Source organism: Bos grunniens, chromosome 14 (genome assembly GCF_055505025.1).
Source record: "Bos grunniens cultivar Pamir isolate PY7600 chromosome 14, Bosgru_T2T1.0, whole genome shotgun sequence".
Taxonomy (NCBI): domain Eukaryota; kingdom Metazoa; phylum Chordata; class Mammalia; order Artiodactyla; family Bovidae; genus Bos; species Bos grunniens.
The window spans coordinates 79848638-79870303 of NC_141178.1; the positions used below are offsets into that span (position 1 = coordinate 79848638).

Genomic DNA, 21666 nt, shown 5'->3' on the forward strand with positions numbered 1-21666 from the left:
CCATGAATCCGGAGGTCAGACTCTCCTTTATTCCTGCATGGGAAGGGCCACGTTCTATAGCCCAACTGGCCTCCAGGAGATAAGGAGGCCTTCACTTTGGGGGTCATCCCCTCTTGAGAGTGGGGAGGAATTTCTCCATTACTCAGAAAAAGTCATCCCCTGAGATTGACAAGTTCCCAGCAGGCCAAGATGCAGCTCCTTGCCTCCAAACTCTTCCTGAGACCAACATCAACATTCCCTTGTTTATAAATCAAATGCAGTTGGAGACACACTTTAAAATACATTAAATATATTCTTTAAAACGAGGAATGCCCTGTCATTGTTCATTAGGGAAAGAAACCACATCCACTTAGTCATACCCATTCTCATCGTAGCATCCCAGACTATAAATCTCACTCACGTAGGTAGACGCTGCACACATCATCCACATCGTCACATAAATAAGAGAGAAACAATAAAATAGATACTCTGTGGTTGCAACAATTTTCCAGCTTCCCCTGACACTTCCAGTTACATGGAAAATTGTTGGAACTAGAGATGGCAAAATTAAGAATGTCTCTAATAAATTAATATTATTGGCTTTTGATTATTCCATTGCTAGTTTTTTGTTTTCTTGTGTTGTTAACGCATACCAGTTTAACAAAGTGCATGCTTGTTTAAAAAATTTTTGAACTGGCAAGCTACAATGATCCATGATGGCTTGCCCACCCACCCCCTAAAAAGAAGTTAATAGAATTTAGAACCTAGCAGTTAAAACATGTGATCATGACACGCCTGGGATAAAGGCTGCTTATGGAACATGCTTGATTTGGCAAGATGATAAATCAAACACCTCCTGGGTTTTGTTTTCCCCTTTTTGTTTGAAAGCAGCCAAAAGCGGACTATTAACAGAATTGTGTGATGGAAAAGAAAGATGAACACCTGGTTTCCATCTCGTCACACACACACACACAGACGCACACTGGTGTGTGCCCTCACTCGCAAACACTCAGACCACACACATACGGCCACCCGCCGCTTGGGGAGGAGAGAGGAAAGAATTGGGTCAGAGATGCCACTGTGGGTGGGCACTCAGCGGGGTGTGCAACTTTGGGTAGGTATCCTCTGGGCTCTGTCTCCTTGTCTGGGTCTCACACCTGTCCTGGGAAAGCCACCCCTCCCCACCCCACATATGGGGCAGGTCGGGGAGAAATGTAAGGCATACTTTGCTGGGAAGAAGGACAAAATCCATGCTTCATGCTCAGATGCGAGTTTCAGAGGAAGACGGGCCTTCTTTTCCCTTTGGCCTGCTCTGTCTCGCTGGAAAGGTGGGGGAAGAAATGAAACCAAGAAAGGAAGGAAGGAGAGAAAGGAAAAAAAAAATGATGACGATAATCATAAAGGATAATCATAATAAATAAGACAAGTTGGGCCCATGAGACTGAACGTCAAAGAGGACACAAGACTCGGGCTTGTATTTCCCGCCCCAGACCTAGATGGACTTCCGTCGTCTCATCAGCCTGTGGTTGTCGGTAAAGCTGTGTAACCCGGGGGAGATGGAGCTGATGGGGGACGGAAAGAGGCTGTTTTTTAATGTGCTTGGTGAGATCTCCTCGATCTTGTAAGAGATGGAGTGGAAGTACTGCGGGGCGAGCTTGGCGCTGAAGGAGTTCTGATGTGCCGCCGAGCGGCCGCCGTACTCCTGCGGGCGGTAGCAGGTACAGGAGCACACGGACTGCAGGTCCGCCACGTCCGCCTTGTACCGGGGCCGGCCCTGCCGCGCCTCCTCGGGAATGTGGATGACCATGCTGTTGCGGTTGCCGGCCAGGGACGCCCGCTCCTCGGCGTCCCGCCGCTCGTCCTCGCTGTTCATGGTCAGGAACCTGAGGACCACCAGGTTGAGGAAGGCCCCGATGACCGTCAGCCCCACCAGGATATACATAAAGCTAAAGGCCACGTAGAGCGGCTTCTTTTGCAGGGCACCCTTGGTCTGCAGGGCCACGTAGTCCCCGAACCCAATGGTAGTCAACGTGATGAAGCAGTAGTAGTAGGCGTGGAAGAAGCTCCACTCCTCGCACTGGGAGAAGGCAGCCGCGCCGATGCACAGCGTCCCCATGCAGGAGAAGAAGCCCACGGTCACCATGTTCTCCATGGACACCTCCGTGTTGCGCAGGCCACAGCACCTCTTGATGCGCTTCAGCAGGTAGCGCACGAACGTGTTCATCCGCTCGCCCAGGCTCTGGAACATGACCAGGGTCAGGGGAATGCCCAGCACCGCGTAGAACATGCAGAAGGCCTTGCCCGCGTCCGTGCCGGGAGCAGCGTGCCCGTAACCTGCAAGGAGGAGGTGAGAAAGGGGAGAGGCAGTGAGGCAGGGTCTCCTTAAGTCAGGGTGGAGTGTGGTGGGGTGGATGTGGGTATTGCAGTTGGGATGCAGCTGGGGTAACCTGAGGCAGGGTGGTGGGAAGAACAGGCAAGAATCAATGAAGAAATGTTCCTCCATGTTTGGAACACTTAATTTAGGGGAGGAGGAGTTTGGGGGTTATTTTACTGTTCTTAGAGTAACACGAAGGTTTTCCAAAGAAAAGCAGCATATTCACTCATATGATTTTGCAGAAAGCTGCAGACGTAGCCAGCCCAAGGGAGAAAAATGAAATACGCCCACCATGGATCATCCCTAAGAGCAAACAGTCAAAGAATGCTAACTGGGTTTTCTTGTGGTTGCTGTTGACCACCATGCTTGTATTCTTAAATAAACGCTGGGTCTAAGGCCAGGTTAGGTGGACAGGTGGGTGGAAAGCCCAGGAAGTGTGGATCCTTGCACCTCCCCCACTGGGAGCAGTGGGGCCACCCAGGGAGGTGGGGGCATCTCAGAAGGTAAGAGGGTGCACAGGCTGGAAGGGCATGATGGATCCACCTGAGTCGTTTCTGCGTGTGCTGGTAAAGGGGGAGAAAGAACCCCAGTTTCCACAGCCTCAAAGGTGGTGCCAGAAAGCTCAGCATGGTCTAGAGAACCCCCTGCCTCCTGCCCAGGCTCCCCGTACCCAGCTCAGGTAGCCAATCAACTAGTTAGTCTGTGTGACCCGCATCACACACCACCTCTTTCTAACCTTGTGCTGACCCTATAAAACAGACACAATGCAGACACAATGCATCCGACACCACTGGCAGGAAAACAGTTATTTAATAGCAGGGTAACTCGATTTCTTCAGAATTGGGATTTAAGCCCAGAGTTTTCAGCAAATGAGGCTTAAAAGCAGAGGTCTTGAATCTAGAGGTCCCTGCTGAGTGGAGCATAAACACCACAGGGGCAAAGATGTTTACCTCTTTTGTGAGAAATACCGAGCACACAAAATACCTCTTTAACAAAGGACAGAATACATCCATGCCACTGTGTGAATGCGGCCTTGTCAGAATCGAGGGGACACACAATCCTAAAAGACCCCACATGTGTAGGAGCCTCTGAAACTCTTCACGCAGCTCCACAGAACACCTCTCTGTGGATTCCCTGCATAAGCCATGCAAAGCTGAGCCTGTATTCCCTCAGGTTCAACTGAGCACGGTGGTGCTGGAACGGTGAAGTTACCTGCCAGGGTCACTTAGGTGCTCAGTGATCATGTCAGAGTCTGGGTAGGGTTGGCACAATATGGCATGAGGAACCTAAGACTAATTCAAGTTCCAGGACTAATTCTGCCCGGAAAAAAAAAAAAAAAAAAGGATCACAGGCGGTATGTGGACTGCGAACTTGGAGGATGAACATGGCCTTCCAACATCTCCAATCCCGCCCCACCAAGAAGGGTTCCCCTGGTGCTCCCCTGAGTCACGTGCTCATGGTCACTTAACTGGGTGTATTACCGTGGGCTGCAGACCACCTTCCCAGCCTGGGTGTCCTCACCTGTTACACGGGATAATAACTTTGAGGTAGCTTGTTGTACAGATGTGCTGAGATCAAAGAGCAGGGTGTGGGACTCAGTAGGGATCTGCCCCCTCCCACTGCCTCCTCCAGGAAGCCTGCCCTGCCTGCTCTAGCCCACACCTCTCCACCAGGGATTCATCACTTACGTTCAGACTGCCTGCCTCTCCCCTGCCGTGAACTTGTGCCACGTCCTGCCTGACTGGGAGTCACACTTTTACTGCAGAGTTGACATCACAAGTTTGTACCTTCTCTGGCCCTCAGTCCCATTGAGGCAGCACAGAGCTCCGACCCTCTCAGAGACCCCATGGCCTTTATGAAAGAGGAGAAATGGCAGAACAACATCGGAGTTGGACCAGAAAGGACTGATGAGGAAATAGCAAGAAGAAAATAACAGGCACATGAATAGAAATTATCTAATCTGAAGAGACGAATAAGTAAGTCAGAAAAACAAATCATATATTAACGCGTATATTGATGCTTTTGAACTGCAGTGCAGGAGAAGAGTCTTTGACAGTTCTTTGGACAGCAAGGAGATCAAACTCAATCCTAAAGGAAATAAATCCTGAATATTCATCAGAAGGCCTGATGCTAAAGCTCCAATCCTTTGACCACCTGACGCGAAGAGTCAACTCATTAGAAAAGATCCTGATGCTGGGAAAGATTGAAGGCAGGAGGAGAAGGGGACAGCAGAGGATGAGATGGTTGGATGGCATCACCGACTGAATGGACATGAGTTTGAGCAAGCTCTGGGAGTTGGTGATGGACAGGGAAGCCTGGCGTGCTGCAGTCCATGAGGTTGCAAAGAGTTGGACACGACTGAGCGACTGAACAACAATAAAGCATACATGTGGAATCTAGAAAATGGTACAGATGAACCTGTGTCCAGGACAGGAATAGAAACACAGACACAGAGAATGGACATGCAGACACAGGCGCAAGGGGAGGGTGGAGGTGGGGGGAGGGCGGGCTGGGCTGGGGATTAGGACAGACATATATACACTACCATGTGTAAGGTGCTTGGTGGGAACCTATGGTTTAGCACAGGAAGCCCAGCCCAGTGCTCTGTGGTGGCCTGTGGGGGTGGGTGGGAGGGAGGGAGGTCCAAATATACACGCATAGATGATTCGCTTTATTGCACTGTTAGCAGAAGCTAACACAGCATTGTAAAGCAAAGTATTCCAATTAAAAAAAAATTAATAAAAAATGGGATTATTTCCTCAATTTCTCTTTCTGATCTTTCATTGTTCAGTTCCGTTCAGTTCAGTCGCTCAGTCATGTCCGACTCTTTGCGACCCCATGAATCACAGCACGCCAGGCCTCCCTGTCCATCACCAACTCCCGGAGTTCACTCAGACTCACGTCCATCGAGTTGGTGATCCCATCCAGCCATCTCATCTTCTGTCGTCCCCTTCTCCTCCTGCCCCCAATCCCTCCCAGCATCAGAGTCTTTTCCAATGAGTCAATTCTTCGCATGAGGTGGCCAAAGTACTGGAGTTTCAGCTTTAGCATCATTCCTTCCAAAGAAATCCCAGGGCTGATCTCCTTCAGAATGGACTGGTTGGATCTCCTTGCAGTCCAAGAGACTCTCAAGAGTCTTCTCCAACACCACAGTTCAAAAGCATCAATTCTTCGGCGCTCAGCCTTCTTCACAGTCCAACTCTCACATCCATACATGACCACAGGATATAGAAATACAGCAGGTTTCTGTATATTAACTATGATTTCTTCTTGGGAAGGAGAGGCCATCTTCCCTCACTCGTGGCATATGTGCATTTTGTATGCTTTCCGCTGCGTCTCTTGTACCGTAATCTGTAGATGGTGTGTATGCTATTGAGAGCTTCCCTGGTGGCTCCGTGGTAAAGAATCTGCCTGCCAATGCAGGGGATGTGGGTTCAATCCCTGGGTCAGGAAGATCCCCTGAAGGAGGAAAGGGCAACCCACTTCAGGATTCTTGCCTGGGAAATCCCATGGACAGAGGAGCCTGGTGGGCTACAGTCCATGGGATCGCAAAGAGTTGGACACGGCTTAGGAACTACACAATATTGTTGAGCTACGAGAACGTGCGATCCCCGCAGCGTGGGCATACATGTGGTGCACAGACCCTGTGTCCTGAGTGCTCGCTGCATGTTCACCCACATCCTACGCCACGTGTGTGTGCTGTGGGTGTACAGGAGATGCTCTGCATGTTAGTCTAACATGTAGATGGTATGTGGCTTTCACCTCTACACTTCACATCCACATCCAGTTACTCTACCTAACACATCCACCTTTCACAAAGTTCCAAGCGTATGCCACGTGTATTTATATAAAGCGTCCACAGACACTGAATGAATATTCTAGATGTAGGCTTCATATGCGTCCTGTTTGCATGCGGCGCCCATCACACTGCATCAGAAGCAGATATGGGAAGCGGATCCAGCGGAGCGTCCACATGGATCAGCCAAGGGCTTTGCTCGTCCCAGGCCACCACACCTTCTTCCTTCCTTGCACTCCCATGCTATAAATAGCCCATTAATTAACTGTTCAAGTTGAGAGTGCCACCTCCCGCAGTCACGGAGAGCTGTCAGTCCACACGCTGTGGATGTAGCTGCCGGCACCTGTAGAGAGTCACTCCAGGGCATGAACCTGCTGAAGAGGTCGACTACCAAGGTCCTCCTCTCCCTCCCTTCCTCAGACCTCCTGCTGGGGCTGTCCCATGGATGAACCCAGCTGGACACCAGAGGGCCAAGAAGCCCTAGAGGTGGTGCAGACAGACTTAGCCTCCCCAGTGGGGAGCAGGGTGCAGATGGATGCATCTCGCTGGGGACACTGAAGATGCCCAGCACAGCTCCCTTCTTCCTGGAGGCTCTGCAAGACACAGCCGCAGTGGGAACGGTCCTGCGCCCTGGGCCACTGGGGCCCTTGGAGATTTGTTCACCTGGAAGCCCTAAGCTTTGGGGTGTTCTGGGCCAACACGCTCGTGTACCTGTCTTGCTCTAAGGGATGTCTTTGCTGTAACACACCAGTGAGATATACCACGGGCCATCAAAATGATGGCATTCTTTCCTTCCGCAGGGTGGTGGGCTACAGAAGTGACACCCCCAGGGACGAGATACACAGGCATACTGCTGGCCAGGCCCCTAGAAGGGCCACTGCTTCACTCATCACAGGAAGGGCTGGGGGCTGGGCACCTGATTTTGACCCAGCAAGTACTATGCTGGTTTCCTTCCAGTAAATAGATCCCATCCAGAACCACTAGCTAATTTACCACCTTGTTAAGTTTTCCAGCATCCATCTGGGTTTTATATCAGCCGCACAGGTGAGCTATATGGAGATGTCATGGGACTCCCACCCCTGCGTTTTGTATAAATATAAACCTACTTGTTTATCAAGATGCGCTTCGTTCTTTCCTGAAGACCTCAGTTTCCATCTGGTGTCATTTCCCTCCAGGCAGAAGTACCTCCTTTAGAAATCACGCCGCTCTTCAGAGCGGCTGGAAACAAGTTTTGATTCTGAGAGTGGATTTTCTCTTCATTCTCAAAAGATATTTTCCCTGGATAGACAGTTACGGGTTATGGTATTTAAAAGGCTTTTTAAAGATGTTGCTCCACTGTTTCTTGGCCTCTGGTGTTTATGATTAAGAAGTAAGTGCTGTTCAAATAGCTGTCTCACTGTATGTGACGCACTGTTTCTCTCTGACGCTTTCGAGAGTTTCTCTCTGGTTTTTGGCAGCTCGATCCTGATGTTTTCTTTGTATTTATCTTGCTTGAAGTTTACCGAGTTTCTTGAATCTGTAAATTTGTGTCTTTCGCCAGATTCGGTGCATTTTGGCCATTATTTCTTCCGTTTCTTTTGAGTTATTCTCTTTCTTCTGGGACGCCTGGTTACAGTGCCCTACAGGCCTCTGAGGCCTTTCACTATTGAGTGAATAGACAAGGCAATCTCAAGAAAGAAAAATGGACTAGGAGGGATCAGGCTCCCTGACCTCAGACTATACGACAAGGCTACAGAAATCAAAATAGTATGGCACTGGTACAAAAACAGGCCTATAGCTCAACGCAACAGGATAGAAAACCCAAAAGGAGAACAAGCTGCAAATACTCGATGCCATCACAAAACCTGTGTGACAACTCAAACCCTAAAAGACTTTGTTTTTCCTAATCTGTGAGTGAATGAAGGCAGCCTGGCCTCCTTGGGCAGAGCTGGATTCAAGCATCTACTCATGTTATCCAGACTCACCCAGAGCCTTGACTATGCACACTACCTGTGCTTGGTACAGGGGGCCCACAGGGGCTTTTTGTCTTCCCCTGATATCTTAGGGCTGCCAGCCAGCCCACGGCCAGAACTCCCTTAGGTGGAGGGCATGGGTGTCACAATGCCACCAAGGACTCCCAGGCTGGTGCGTGTTCTCGGCCACCTTCCATCCCACCTGTGAGATCCAACCCCACGAGCTCAGAGCCACACCTCTGTCCAGCTTTGCTCTCTAAGACTCTAGGCTCCCCCATGCCCCCGTGCTCCCTCTAGAGCCTCTAAGCTCTAGGCTTCCCCAAGCACTGGGAGCCGCTTTCTCCTCCACCAACATAACCTCAGGAATCCCACCTAGGACCATACTGTTCATCCTTCCATCATCCTTTCATACAGTTCATCCTTCCATCATCCTTTCATACAGTTCATCCTTTCATCAAAGAGACTTCTAAAATTGATCCATACGGGGTTCAGGAGGTGTGCATGGGGCCCAGGAGAGACTCTGAAACCCCAGCCCCAGGCAGAAGCCTCTGGGCTCCTGCTCTGTGACCTCAGGAAGACGCACTCACGTCACCGGACGGATGTGGGAAATGCGGCTGGCAGGGGACAGTGAGACCAGGTCACAGCCCCTCCACAGGAGACAGGGTCATCCCTCCACAACCCTGCAGGAGCCAAGCAGTGACCAGTACGACTGTCACCCAGACCTCCCCAGCCTGGGGAATGTGAAGGCCACAGGCTGCTGGGTATGAAGCTCCCTGCACGCAGGGGACACAGTGGCTCTCACTGTCCCTCTGCACTCAGCCCTGCAGCCCCCTTGCTGCTGACTCTCCACAGATGCAGAGCCTGAGACTCAGATGTGCTCATGGTCCTGAGGGGCCAGGCTCCTGGGCGTGAGGACAGCTGTGGGGAACAGTGACAGCCTGTAAAGCCCCCCAGTTTGCACACACAGCAGCTCTGACCCCAGCACCGTCCTCCCTGAGCTCCAGGATGCCAGCTCAGGATCCAAGCACAGGGAGTCACCCTGGAGGCCGTCTCAGGTGATGCCCCATCCCGGCTCACTCGCCAGCCAGCCCCTGCTGGGTCCTCGCCTTGCAGCTCCCAGCCCATTGTCGCCGACCAGGAGACAGGTGAGCAGAATGGGATCAGGGGGAGGACCACCCCAGAGGTGCTCCCAGGTCCCAGCCCAAAGCTAGAGCAGATGGGGACACAGACTCTGAATCAAATTCAGGCACCTCTGGGCCATGACAGGAGGTGGAGCCCTTGCCAGAGTGACCCCAGGGCTGAGACCCAGCTTAGCTCACTAGAGCGGTGGGGTGGGTGCGGAAGGCTCAGGGACGGTGTGAGAGGGGCCTCAGGTCAATGCTGGCCAGCATCCTCTCCACGAGGCCCTGCATGGGTTGTGGGAGAATCTGATCCAGGCCCTGTGTGGGTTGCGGGAGGATCTGATGAACACAAGACACAAAACTGAGAGGCTGAGCACAGTATCAGACTCTCAGCCTCATCAGCTTTGCCTGGTGGAAAGATCTACCCCAGGGCCCATGCTGGATGTGATAGAAGCATGGAGAAGGCTCCCTGCTCAGACTGGGGCATCAGCGCAGGGTCACCGCCGGATGAATAGGAGCCCGCCAAGAGGAAAGGTGTGTGGAGTTCTCCCAGGCTGCAGTCTCTGCTGGAATTCAGATGTTACTCAGTGCTTCCTGTCTTGTCCTGCTCCCACAAATCAGGGCCTCCCCCTGGACCCAGGGTCCTGTGGCAGAGCCCAGGACCTGGCCAAAGGGCAGAGGCAAGGGGCATCCACTTGAGGCCCAAGGATCCTGGCCTCCCCTGCAGGAGCACTGAGGGCATAGCAGGTGGATGTGGGGGCTGATGGAGGTTCAGGAGAACAGAAGACCCTCGAGCTCAGCTTCACAGCCCAGCCCATGCACCTCACCCCAGGCGAGTGCCCAGAGGCTGAGCCCAGGGAGATGGGGGTGGAGTGTGCAAGAGCTGCAGGGCTATGCGTTAAGAGGAACGTGGGGATTCAGCCTGGAAAAGAACCTGCAGAGCCCAGCTCCACACCTGCCCGGGCTTCCTGACCTACACATCCAGAGAGGAGATGGAACTGTTCAGACAACAAGCCCCACCTTGAAGAGCTATCTGAACTCCTGAGTATCCGAGAAAGACACCTCCATTTCCCTGTCTGTGAAATGGGGCCAAGGACAGAAAGCAGAGAGGGACAGAGAGGCAGTGGGAACTGACCGCTCACCAGGGCATCAGATCCCTGGTATGGACTGAACGTTCCTCCAGTCCCGCAGGGAGATTCAGGATGGGGCCTCTGGGATGAGGTTTACATGAGGTCATGAATGCGGGCCCCTCTGATGGGACTGGTCCCCTTAAAGGAGACGAAGGAGCCAGGGCTCCTCTGTCTCGTGGTCACGTGAGGACTTGGCGAGAAGGTGGCTGTCGGCAGGCAAGATGAGAGCCTGCCTACCCAACCAGGCGCTGGACCTGCTGTCACCTGGATCTCGGACTTGCAGTGTCCAGAACTCTGAGACGCGTTTGCTGTTGGAGCCCCGCAGTCTGGCACTCCGTCCCTGCAGCACAAGTGGATTGATGCCGCCAGAAGTGAGGCCAGGCTCGCGGCCCCGCTCCACGCCCACCCAGACCTGCGCTCTGCGGCCTTCGGGCCAGGGCACCGGAGCTGAGCTCCCGCACAGGACGGCACGCCGACCCGGGCGGGCCTCCGACACGTGGGCACCCGCGTCGGGCCCTCAGCCAGCCACGCCTGGACACGACAGGCTGCCCCGCGGCCTGCCCACACCGCCAGCCTTCTGTGTCTCCTCCCGCCCCCGAGCCCGGGCCGGGGGGCTGGGGGCTCCCGGGGCAGGACCACCACCTGGACCACGTCTCACACCCTTGGGACACCGCCCCGCTGCAGCCACCGTGGGGCTTGGCCTCTGAGTGGGGATGGAGTTGGCCCCCGCCCTTCTCCTCCTTCTGCTGCCCTCCTCTCTTCCACTGCCTTCTCACCAGACTCTGGCTCCCAGGTGGGCAGAAGCCCACTCCTGGTCTGCCCTGGCACATCCCAGGGCCTGGCACGGGGCAGTCACTCAGAATTTAGAAGGCAGCATCCCTGTGCACATGACCTCCATCTTCCAGGCCTGCCTTGAGGCCCTGGTCCATTCCCGAGCCCAGCACGGCTGGGGGCAGCTCTGCCCGAGAACTACATCATCCAGCCTGATTTTCACGGCCCCTTTAATATACTTAGTGGGTCTCTTTGATCTGTCCTGGGAGAGGTTTAGCAGAGAAGAGGCCTGCATCTCAGGGCTGCAGCGGGCTAACAAATAAAACAAATGAATAGGCTGTCCCCGCAAGGGAGCCAGGTGGGCAAGGAGGGTAATGAAACCGATGGTTCCTATTGGGTTGAGGGTGCCCAAAGAGCCCACTGAGGTGACAAGGCAGCACTCCCAGAAAAGCGCCCTGTGCCCCCCACCCCCGATTTCTTGCTAGATTCCCCAAGAGTGTGGCAGCCACCAGGTTTGAGAAGTTCCCGGGCCCGGCTCCTGCTCTGGGCAGCGTTTCCCTAAGACACCGTGAGCATCCAGCAGGCTGTCCTCACTGAGAAAAGTATAAGGCAATGGGGCAACGGGGGTCGCAGACCAGCCTCACTCCTGACACTTCAGGACTGCCCGTGGCTCCCCCGAAATCTAAGCCCATCAACAGCTGGCCGTAAATGATCTCACCGGACTTTTGCAGCCCTTCACCGTGTGTGAAGCTTCCCCCACTGTGGGGTGCCCCTCCGTGAAGCCTGCCGGGATCCCTTGGTCAGAAACGACCAACCGTGCTCCGAATTCCCCTCCAGGACACTGTAGAGGGGCGGTGAGGGGTGGGGACAAGATTGGCCCCCGGGGATCAGGACAGGCTGGGTTAGACTCTGCCCTTCAGGGACCATGGGTGATCACCTCCCTGCCCAGGCCGCCTCGTTCTCCTTGGTCAAATGCACTGTGACCCCAAGCTTCCGGGGTGCTCTGCCACTCCGAGCGGGGGCGGCCATCAAGGCCAGGTGCCAGGTGAAAGTGATCCACCATCGCACAGCCCAGGGAAGGAGGAGGCCACCCAGGCATTTGGACATCAGGAAATTTGCTGCTGGAAGACAATGAAATATTTATAAAGGACACACAAGGATTCTGTGCCTGTAGGAATTAAAATAGGCACAAATTCTATTAAAGAATGACTCAGGGTGGCTTTGAAGAGGGATGGGCTGGGGAAGGGAGCTGCCCTTGGCCCCCCATGCTTTCTGGCGGCCCCCCACTTCAGCTGCAACCAGCATCCCACTCATCCATCCTCCCGGCACCGGCCTCATGCCAGCCCCGGTATGGGCTCCCCAGGATTCCTGAGCCCCAGGTGTCTGCAGACACTAAAAAGGAGAATGAATCACAGGCCCTGTGGGGAGTGGAGGGGGGTGAGAGTGGGCAGGAAGGGTCCTCCTGGGGTTCCTGGATAGAGATCAGGAAGGCCCAAGGACCACATCCGGCTCCATCTCCTGTTTCACTAGCCACGACACTGGGAAAGCCACTCAGATGCTAAGCCTTGACTTTCTCCTCTGTAGAGGGGAGTGAGGGTCACCCCCACAGCACTCCACAGCCTACAAAGCTTTTCTGAATTCATTCTCTCATCTGGAAGGGCCACCTCTGTGACAGCTCCAGGTCAAGGCACCCTTCTCACGATATAATGGAACCCGAATATCCCCTGGGTCCCACCACAGGGGCTTGGGCCAAGGTGCACGACCCCCATTCAGCCCAAAAGGGGATGACGTTTCTTGTGGGCTCTGCTTGGGTCCACTGGCCAAGCCCTGAACCAATGAGCCTTTTGTTCTTTCCTGCCAGAAAGGAGCCAGAGTGTGATGTCTGGAGCCCCAGAAGTTATTTTACCACCATGAGGATGTGCCCAGCCACAGAGCAGACTGTCCTGAGAAACGGGGCTTTCATTCCACCCCCAGTCTCCAGTCAGCTCTTCTCAGGCCCTCCCATCTGTGTTCCAATAATCTGGCTTCAGCGAGTGTCTTGATTGCAATGGATTAACACTCAACATGTCCTGGACCTCAGCATGACTAGAAATAATTCACAGGCCCCTGCACCTCACATGGTTTCTCTTACAGGCCACCAGGTCTGTTGGAGGGGAGGCCAAACCAGGCCTGTGGGTGGCTGGCGGCCAGCTGGAGACCCGAGTCCCCAGAAAGAGCAGCTGTTCCCCCAAGCCCCGGGACCAGGGCTGCAGGCCAGGGTGACCAGTTTTTAAAGAGAAGCTGGAAATACTGGATATTGAAGATATGGAATCTAATTAGCATCTAATGAAACATTTTAAAACGCGGCCCAGGCCAAACAAAATAAGACAAAACCGACCATCTGTTTGTCTAACGCAGGAGTCACGAGGCTCCAGAGCCGGAGGAAGGGAGGAGAGAAGAGAATGGACTTGAGAGGGCAGGCGGGGACAGGAGAGGGGCGTGAGGGGCCGGCCAGGCCGTGGTCCCCACCGCCGAGCCCTGGCTCACGGCGCCCACCCACCCCGTCCACCTTGCCCCATCACAGCAAGGCTCCTGCTGCAGGAGTCACCCGCTGGCCCCATTTCGCAGATGCACAAATCAAGGCCATGGACGCGCCTCCCCCCAAGTGGGCAGAGGTCAGCCCCACCCCGCACAAAGTACCAAGCAGAACCACAGCCTGGCAAGCGTGGCCATCCTGGGCAGATGGAGGCCCCTTCCTACCATCCCCATGGGGTTTGGTCTACAAAACCTCAACTGCAACTCACAGATGAGAACCCAAGGCTCCCCGTCCAGGCTGGGGACGCCACTGCTTGAGCCCTGGCCCCTCTGGGAGGCGCCTGGAGCCACCTTGCTCAGTCACCGGTTTGCACTGTGATCTCTGGAGGAAAAGCAGGTTTGGTGTTTTATTTAATGACAGAGCAATTCCCTCATAGGCTTTTTATTATTATTATTATTATTATTATTCATTTCCCAAAACATTCCCTTTGGGTTTCACTTCATTGTTTGTTCTTAAGAGGGAAAGGAGACCTAAAACTATTTTTAAAAATATGCAAGTTCACAAGCCACAGGTTTCTAATGACAGCTCATAGTCATTAGAGGGAGGACCCACACCTGCCCCGCCCCGGGGAGAGCCTGATAAGTCCCTTCCTGGGAGGGCTGGGAATGATGGGTGGGGGGTGCCAGCTGAGAGCAGAGCCCACCCGGCCTCAGGGACCTTCCCGCTCGTACCAACCTGGTGCCCGCTCCCCCTGCTTGTGCTGGATGGACATTTCACCTTTCGCTGGGCCTGTGTTATCACTCAGGAGTGCCTGGCGGATGGGATGGGGGGCTCCTGGAAACCCTGGTCCAGACTCCCGCTGGGCTTTACCACCCCGCCCCAGCCCAGGGCTGCATCTCCCTGGGCCCTGCTCCCTCCATGTTATGAGAATCCAGTGGGACCCAAAGACGCGTTATTATTCCCATCTTACAGATGAGGAAACTGAGCCTGGGCAGCCCCGTGTGCTTCTCCTTTAGTGCCACAAAGACTCGGGAGGCTGCCATCAGGAGACCCTCAGATGGGGCCTGGATGCATCCTGGCTGGGGGCAGGGGGCCTGGCACGTGCTGGAAATGACCCACGACCGACAGTGGTGACCACCCAGACATCAGAGGGGAAGTAAAAGGCGAGACTTTACAGTTTGCCTAAGAATGTTCTCTAAGAGCAGAAAAAAGTAACCAAAAAAGTACTCCCTTTAGAGACTATTTTTAGCAACTCTACTCCTAGGTGTATAGTCAAAAGCATTTAAAATAGGTATTCAAATACTCCATGCACGTTCACAGAGCACCATTCACAGCAGCTGAAAGGTGGAAACAGCCCAGATGTCCATCAACGAATAATGGACTAGCAAAATGTGGTCTCTCCCTACAATGGGATATTATTCAGCCTTAAAAACAGGAACGGAAGCAACCTAAGTGTCCATTGGTTGATGAATAGATAAAGAAAATGTGGTGTGGAACCTAATTGAACTTAAAGGCTTTTGCACAGCAAAGGAAACCATAAACTAAACAAAAAGACAACCTACAGAATGGGAGAAAATATTTGTAAATGATGCAATCAACAAAGGAATTAATTTCCAAAATACACAAACAGCTCATACAGCTCAATATCCAAAAAAAACCATTCAAAAAATGGGCAGATCTAAATAAACATTTCTCCAAAGAAGACATACAGATGATCAACAGGCACATGAAAAGATGCTCAACATCACTAATTATTAGAGAAATGCAAATCAAAACTGCAATGAGGTATCCACTTTACACCGGCCAGAATGGCCATCATCAAAAAAGTCTAAAGATAATAAACACTGGAGAGGGTGTGGAGAAAAGGAAACCCTCCCACACTGCTAGTGGGAATGCAAATTGGTGCAGGCACTATGGAGAGAAGGATGGAAGTTCCTTAGAAAACTAAAAATACATCTACCGTGTGATCCAGCAAGCTCACTCCTGGGCATATATCTGGACAAAACTCTAATTCAAAAAGAAACATGTACCCCAGTTCATAGCAGTACTGTTCATATAACCTCAATCACTTTGCTGAGTGACTGTCTCAATCACTTGAGACAAAGACAACATTCTAAATCAACTGCTTCAATAAAACATTTTAAAATAAATGTTAAAAAAAAAACAGTAAATGCACAAAACAAACACGCAGATACAGAGAACCAGGGCAGTGGTAACCAGAAGGGAGGAGGGGAAATGCGTAAAGGGGGCCAACAGTGTGGGCACAGATGGAAACCAAACTTTTGGAGTGAGCGTGCCTTGCTTTGTACAGAAGCAGATATTCAACACTGCACAAGAAACATACAATGTCATAAACCAATAAAAATAAATAAGAAAACGTGGTGTTTGGGATATTACTCAGCTCTAAAAGAGAAGAGAACATACTATTTTTAAAGCAGACTCTTCCCAGCTTCCAGGGTCCCGGCTCTGACCTGAACAGGACAGATATCGGGAGCAGGACCGGGTCAAGGCATACCCCACTCCCAGCCCCCAGCCCCTCAAATATCTCAGGCTTGGACCCACAGAGGCATGGAACCCTGCTGTTGGAGGAGGCTAGAGGCCCTCCATCTGCCAGGTAGGTTTGCTTCTGAAGAGGATCACAGATGGTGTAGCCAGGAAAGAGTTCAAGGGGCTGAGATGCCAGTTAAAGCCCACAGCCCTCGGTATTTTCAGGCCCACTTGCTAAGGAGCCTCCGTGGGCCGCCAGTCAGAGACCAAAAATGCAAGCGCGCCCTCTGGCGGGCACGCGGACGACTGCAAATGGCGCGCAGCCACCAGCCCGCGGTTCCCCTGGGACGGCATCCAGAATCAGGATGCGGGGGGGGGGGGGGGGGGGGGAGGGGGCGGGGGGGGGGGGCCATTCATCTTTTTCTCAGAGGCCATGTGTCATGTAGTGAGCTTCTCTGAAGTTACCACCAACCAATAATAGCAGTAATAATAACAGATGATGGTGGCGGCCACAACCACAGTTTACTGAGGACACACACCGGGCCAGGGAGGAGTCACCTTCCTTAACTCATTCACTCTGCAGGAGAGGGGGCACTCTGCAGGAGAGGGAGCACCCTGAAGGAGGGGGAGCACCCTGAAGGAGAGGGAGCACCCTGCAGGACAGGGAGCACTCTGCAGGAGAGGGAGCAGCCTTCCCACAGTGAGTGGTGTTATCTCCCAGCCATGGATGAGGAGCCCCAGAACTGGGCAGAGCTGGATCCTCCATCTCTCCCATTCCACTCTCCTTCCCTCACCACCCACAGTCCATAACCGCCTCTGAAAAAAAAAAAAAGAAAAGAAAAACTGCAAGGAAATATGGGGAAACAAACCTAAATATAAAAATCAGGTTCACAAGAAAAATTATATAAAATTGGGCTGACTTTTGAAAAGTCTATGGCAGAATAAGAAAATTGTAAGTCAGCTTTCATACCCAAGAATACTGTCTCATTCAGTAATAACTGATACTTGGGTATTTTTTTTTTAAATGAAACGAAATATTCAAACTCGCGCTTGTTTCTGTTAGAAGTGGGGACTCTTCGTTCAGGGCCTGGAGTAGAGGAGAGGGAGGGAGCAGGTGGAATTCATGGAGGAAAGATCCTTCAGGCAAAACAGAGGCTTGGATATCAAGGTACTCAGGACTCTGAGTGCTGGGACCCCAGCTCCTCCAGCACCCGCCCCCAGCCCCACCCAGGTGCCCCAGCGTCCTGGCTCCCTACAGACACAGCCTGCGCCCCCCTCCAGGAAGCTCTTGCCCCCCTTTCAGGACCCAGCTCAACGGCCACCTCCTCCAGGAGGCCCTCTTCTCCCTCACTGCGAATCCCAAAGGAGCTCTGGGCACACAGGGACCTAAGGGACACAGACTCCGATGGCCTGTGGTCAAGCCAGGAGCCCCCCTCCCTGAAAGGAGCATGATCCACGCCAGTGGGGGGATGGGGCCGGGAGAGCAAAGACACTGGCGCTTTCACGGCTGAAAATAGTCATCTCTGCCTCTCGGACGCCTCAAGAGCCGAGTGAAGGTAAATGCTCGGCTTCCCAAACTGCCCGTGTTCACGCGGCTGGACGTGCTGGGGTCTTGTTCCAGGGCCGACCCTGAGGCAGGAGGCTGGGCCTGGGACTCTGGGTTCCCCTCCAGCTCTGCGGATTCCTCCTCTCCCACTGAGTAGGGGTCACAGGGTTCTGTGAGAGCTGGCGGGGCCAGTGCTCGGCCTCAGAGGTCACTACCTGACCTCACCCAAGCACATGGCGGTGGTGAGACCGGAGCTCATCTCCGTCCACACACGTCGGCAGCCACCCATGTCTCCCAGACTGAGAGCCACTCACTTCCTCAAGAAGCATCAGAAGCAGGCGGGCTCTAGTCCCAGGTGCTGGTGCCCACTTGGGTGTGGGTCCTCCCCTGCCCCAAGCACAGCTGGCCACAGCACCCTTCAGGACTTGGGGCCAGTGGGGCTCCAGGCCTGGCCCCTGAGGGCCTGTCGTGCAACTCTCATCCGCTCCCTTCCTCCTCCCCGCTCTGCCCCGACAGGAAGAGGACTCAGGACCCCAGGGAGGACGGGGCCTCCAGGTGCTGGGAGCCGGGTTCCTGAGTGACCGTGCTCAGCAGGGGCCCCGCTGACCCGCGGTGACTGTGACCTGAGCAGCAGAGGGACTCACGGTGCAGGAGACCAGGGGTGTTGGGGGAGGGGCGCCTGCTATGCCCCCAGCTCAGAGATGCTATCTGCCAGCACGGAGGCCACATGCAGAGACCAGACACGCGCAGACCATCACTGCCGACCTTGCAGCCCAACAGGAGCCCACGGAGCCCCCGACTCCGATGCAGAACATCTGCTGGGGCGGCCGGGCAGGGACGGTCATGTCCATTTCACAGGCGGGAAGACTTGGGCTCAGGGCCATGACTGGCTGTGTGACCTTGGGGACATTTCCTTAGCAGTGGGGCAAGGCCTGGGACGTGGCAGTGAAACCCGAGTGCAGACTGCTGTACGATGCTGACGGTCCCATGCACGTGTGTGCAAATACACACATATGCATGCATACATGGGTGTATATAGATACATTTGCACACACAGATACACGCACGCACGCACACATACCATATACATGCACACACACAGACATACACACAGAGGCACACACAGATACATACACATGCAGACGCACCACATGCACTCATGCACACGCATATGCAGACACCCACTACATACACACACGTGTGCACACACAGGCACACACAGATACATCTGCACATACACATAGGCACATTCAGATCACACACACACACACACCTCTGGGGCCCGAGGCACTCTGGAAAGTAATGGAAAAGCAGCAAGATGAAGCTGAGGAACCCGAGAAGCCCACTCACTCCTTCCCCAATTATGAACGGAGAACGTGCATCAAATGTGCGCACTTAGAAACACCGCGGGGCAAGGCTCGGAACACGGCCTCTGTCCTTGGTCCCCGTGCTGGAAATCCTGAGTAACAAGAGCAACAGCCTCATGGAGCGTGGAGGATTAAAGGGTTTCAGCCAAGTCACTGGCCCAAGGACATGCACTAGCATGCGGGCAACCTCAGCTGCCACACAGACACCCGTGTCGACCTCCTTCTCAAGAGGCTGCAGCTGGCACCTGCGGGAAGACATACACGGGCGTGCATGCACGCACACACACACACACAGAGACACACACAGGCATGCATACAGACACAGAGATACACACAGACAGATAAACACAGACACACACACAGACACAGAGATACACACACACACACACACACACACACACAGGCATGCACACAGACACAGAGATACACACACACAGATAAACACAGACACACACACAGACACAGAGATACACACACACACACACACACACACACACCATAGACACAGACACGCACACAGAGACACACAGACCACAGCACTTCCAGACCCTCGCTTACGTAACAGCAACCTAAGGGGTGTCCAGGCGGAGTGGAAAAACACCAGCCTGGAGCCACACCAGCTCAGCCTGCCTGTCCATTGGTGTGACTCCGGGATCACATGCCAGTGCCTCGCACCCACGTCTGTCCTGACGCCAGGGAGACCCCCGCCTCCCGTGAGGCTGGCTGCGAGCGTTAGAGAAGGTGACAGACACGGAACGCCAGGCAGCACCCTCCCTAAGGTCAGGGGCCTCTCCCTGGGCCCTTCTGCTCTTTGACTCTTGCCTTGTGGCTTCCCAGACCCCCTGCACCCGTTGTATTAATAAATGAGCTTGTCCCAGGAGCACACGAGTCTCCTTTCTGCTACTTCATGCCCCAGGGACTTTGCACATGCTGTTCCGTCAGCCATGGATGCCTGCGTGCTCCACAGCTCCACCTGGTTCATCCCGGGCCCCTCAGGCTGGGACGGCTCAAGGGCTCAGCTGAAGGACCCAGTGAGGAGGCAAGGGGCCCCGTCTCATGGCTCCCCCAGGCTGATGGCCTCAACTGACCTGTAAGTGCCTGTCCCGAGGGAGCAGGACTTGTCCTAGAGGCCAGAGGGAGGAGGAAACCCCGAGGAAGGGGAGAGTGTGTGGGCAGCCCCAGCCAGTGACTGCCCATGGGGGATCAGCCCGGGGCCCTGACCTCCTTCACAGAAAGGCAGGCGTCCAAATGCATAGATGAACGTCTGCAGAGCCTCTGCCTCATGGATGTCTCCGCCACCCTCCTGGCAAGGAGGTGCTGGTGTCTGTGCCAGGGTGTGCCGTGTGCCCTCCGGGAGCCCTCAGTCCCCTCCCTGAGGGGCACAGGGCAGCAGGGTGTGCCGTGCGCCCTCCGGGAGCCCTCAGTCCCCTCCCTAAGGGGCACAGGGCAGCAGGGTGTGCCGTGTGCCCTCCGGGAGCCCTCAGTCCCCTCACTGAGGGGCACAGGGCAGCGGGGTGTGCCGTGCGCCCTCCGGGAGCCCTCAGTCCCCTCACTGAGGGGCACAGGGCAGCGGGGTGTGCCGTGCGCCCTCCGGGAGCCCTCAGTCCCCTCCCTGAGGGGCACAGGGCAGCGGGGTGTGCCGTGCGCCCTCCGGGAGCCCTCAGTCCCCTCCCTGAGGGGCACAGGGCAGCGGGTCCACTGTCACCAGCCCTGCAGGACAGCGCTGTCCCCCCATCTCGAGACTACCCACCCCTGCCCGTCTGCTGGAGGGGCCGGCTCGCCTGTGCAGGACCGTCCGTCCTCCCAGACCAGGGCAGCCTCTGACTTATTCCCGGAGCCCCAGGACCACGCCTGGCATGAGGGCAGGGCAGCTGCCTGCTGAACAGCTAGACAAGGGCGGGCCCCTCTGCATGTCCCCTCCAGCTGTCGTCCCCCACGGGGGTGACACTGCGTGTCAGTGGGGTTCCTGGGGGAAGACAGATGATATAGAACTAAAGCAGCAGAGGCCGGCAGGGCCCCCCCTGGTGTGTGTGGGGACGCTCAAGGGCTTAGAGGGATCCCGCCTGGAGCACAGGGGATCTGTGATGAACGGGAGTCACCTGCCATAGTGGCTGGGCAGCTGGGTCAGAGCTGCACATGGAGCCCAGCCATGGACAGTGGGCGGCCGGGCCACAGGTAGAGGGGGGGCAGGCGGCGCCCCTCACAGAACTCCCTAAAACCTGTCTCACTCACAGCCAGAAGACCCTCAGTGTCTGGTACATAGACTCTCAATAAAACGTTTGTGACATGGATGAATGAGTGGATGAGCAAGTGAATGAATGAAAACCACATGCCTGCCACGTGCCCGGCACTGTTCTAAATGCAGGGTATGGTCACTACATGCACACACGCGCTCAGTCGCGTCCGACTCTTTGCACCCCAGGGACTGCAGCCCTCCAGGCACCTCTGTCCACGGGATTTCCCAGCACCACCCCTGAGATTTGAAAGAAGCACACCAAGGCTCAGGGGCCAGTAACCAGCACAGGGTCACACAGCTGTGAAGACAGTGAAGGGGGACCCAACCCAGAAGGCGGCCCCCTCGAACCCCCATCCCCAAGGCCTGCGTGCCACCAGGGTGGGGTCCGACTG

General features: G+C 54.5%; 1 protein-coding gene across 2 annotated transcripts in view; it reads right to left on the reverse strand.

Annotated features, from left to right (window-relative positions):
* Positions 1-272: 272 nt before the first annotated feature.
* The window catches only part of KCNK9 (potassium two pore domain channel subfamily K member 9), a 99862-nt gene continuing 78468 nt past the window's right edge, over positions 273-21666 (reverse strand). For both annotated transcript variants that reach the window (XM_086337438.1, XM_086337439.1), the window contains exon 2: positions 273-2313. In XM_086337438.1, coding sequence (XP_086193564.1) covers positions 1472-2313 — 842 coding nt within the window. In that variant the 3' untranslated portion in view covers positions 273-1471. The remainder of the gene's footprint in view (positions 2314-21666) is intronic.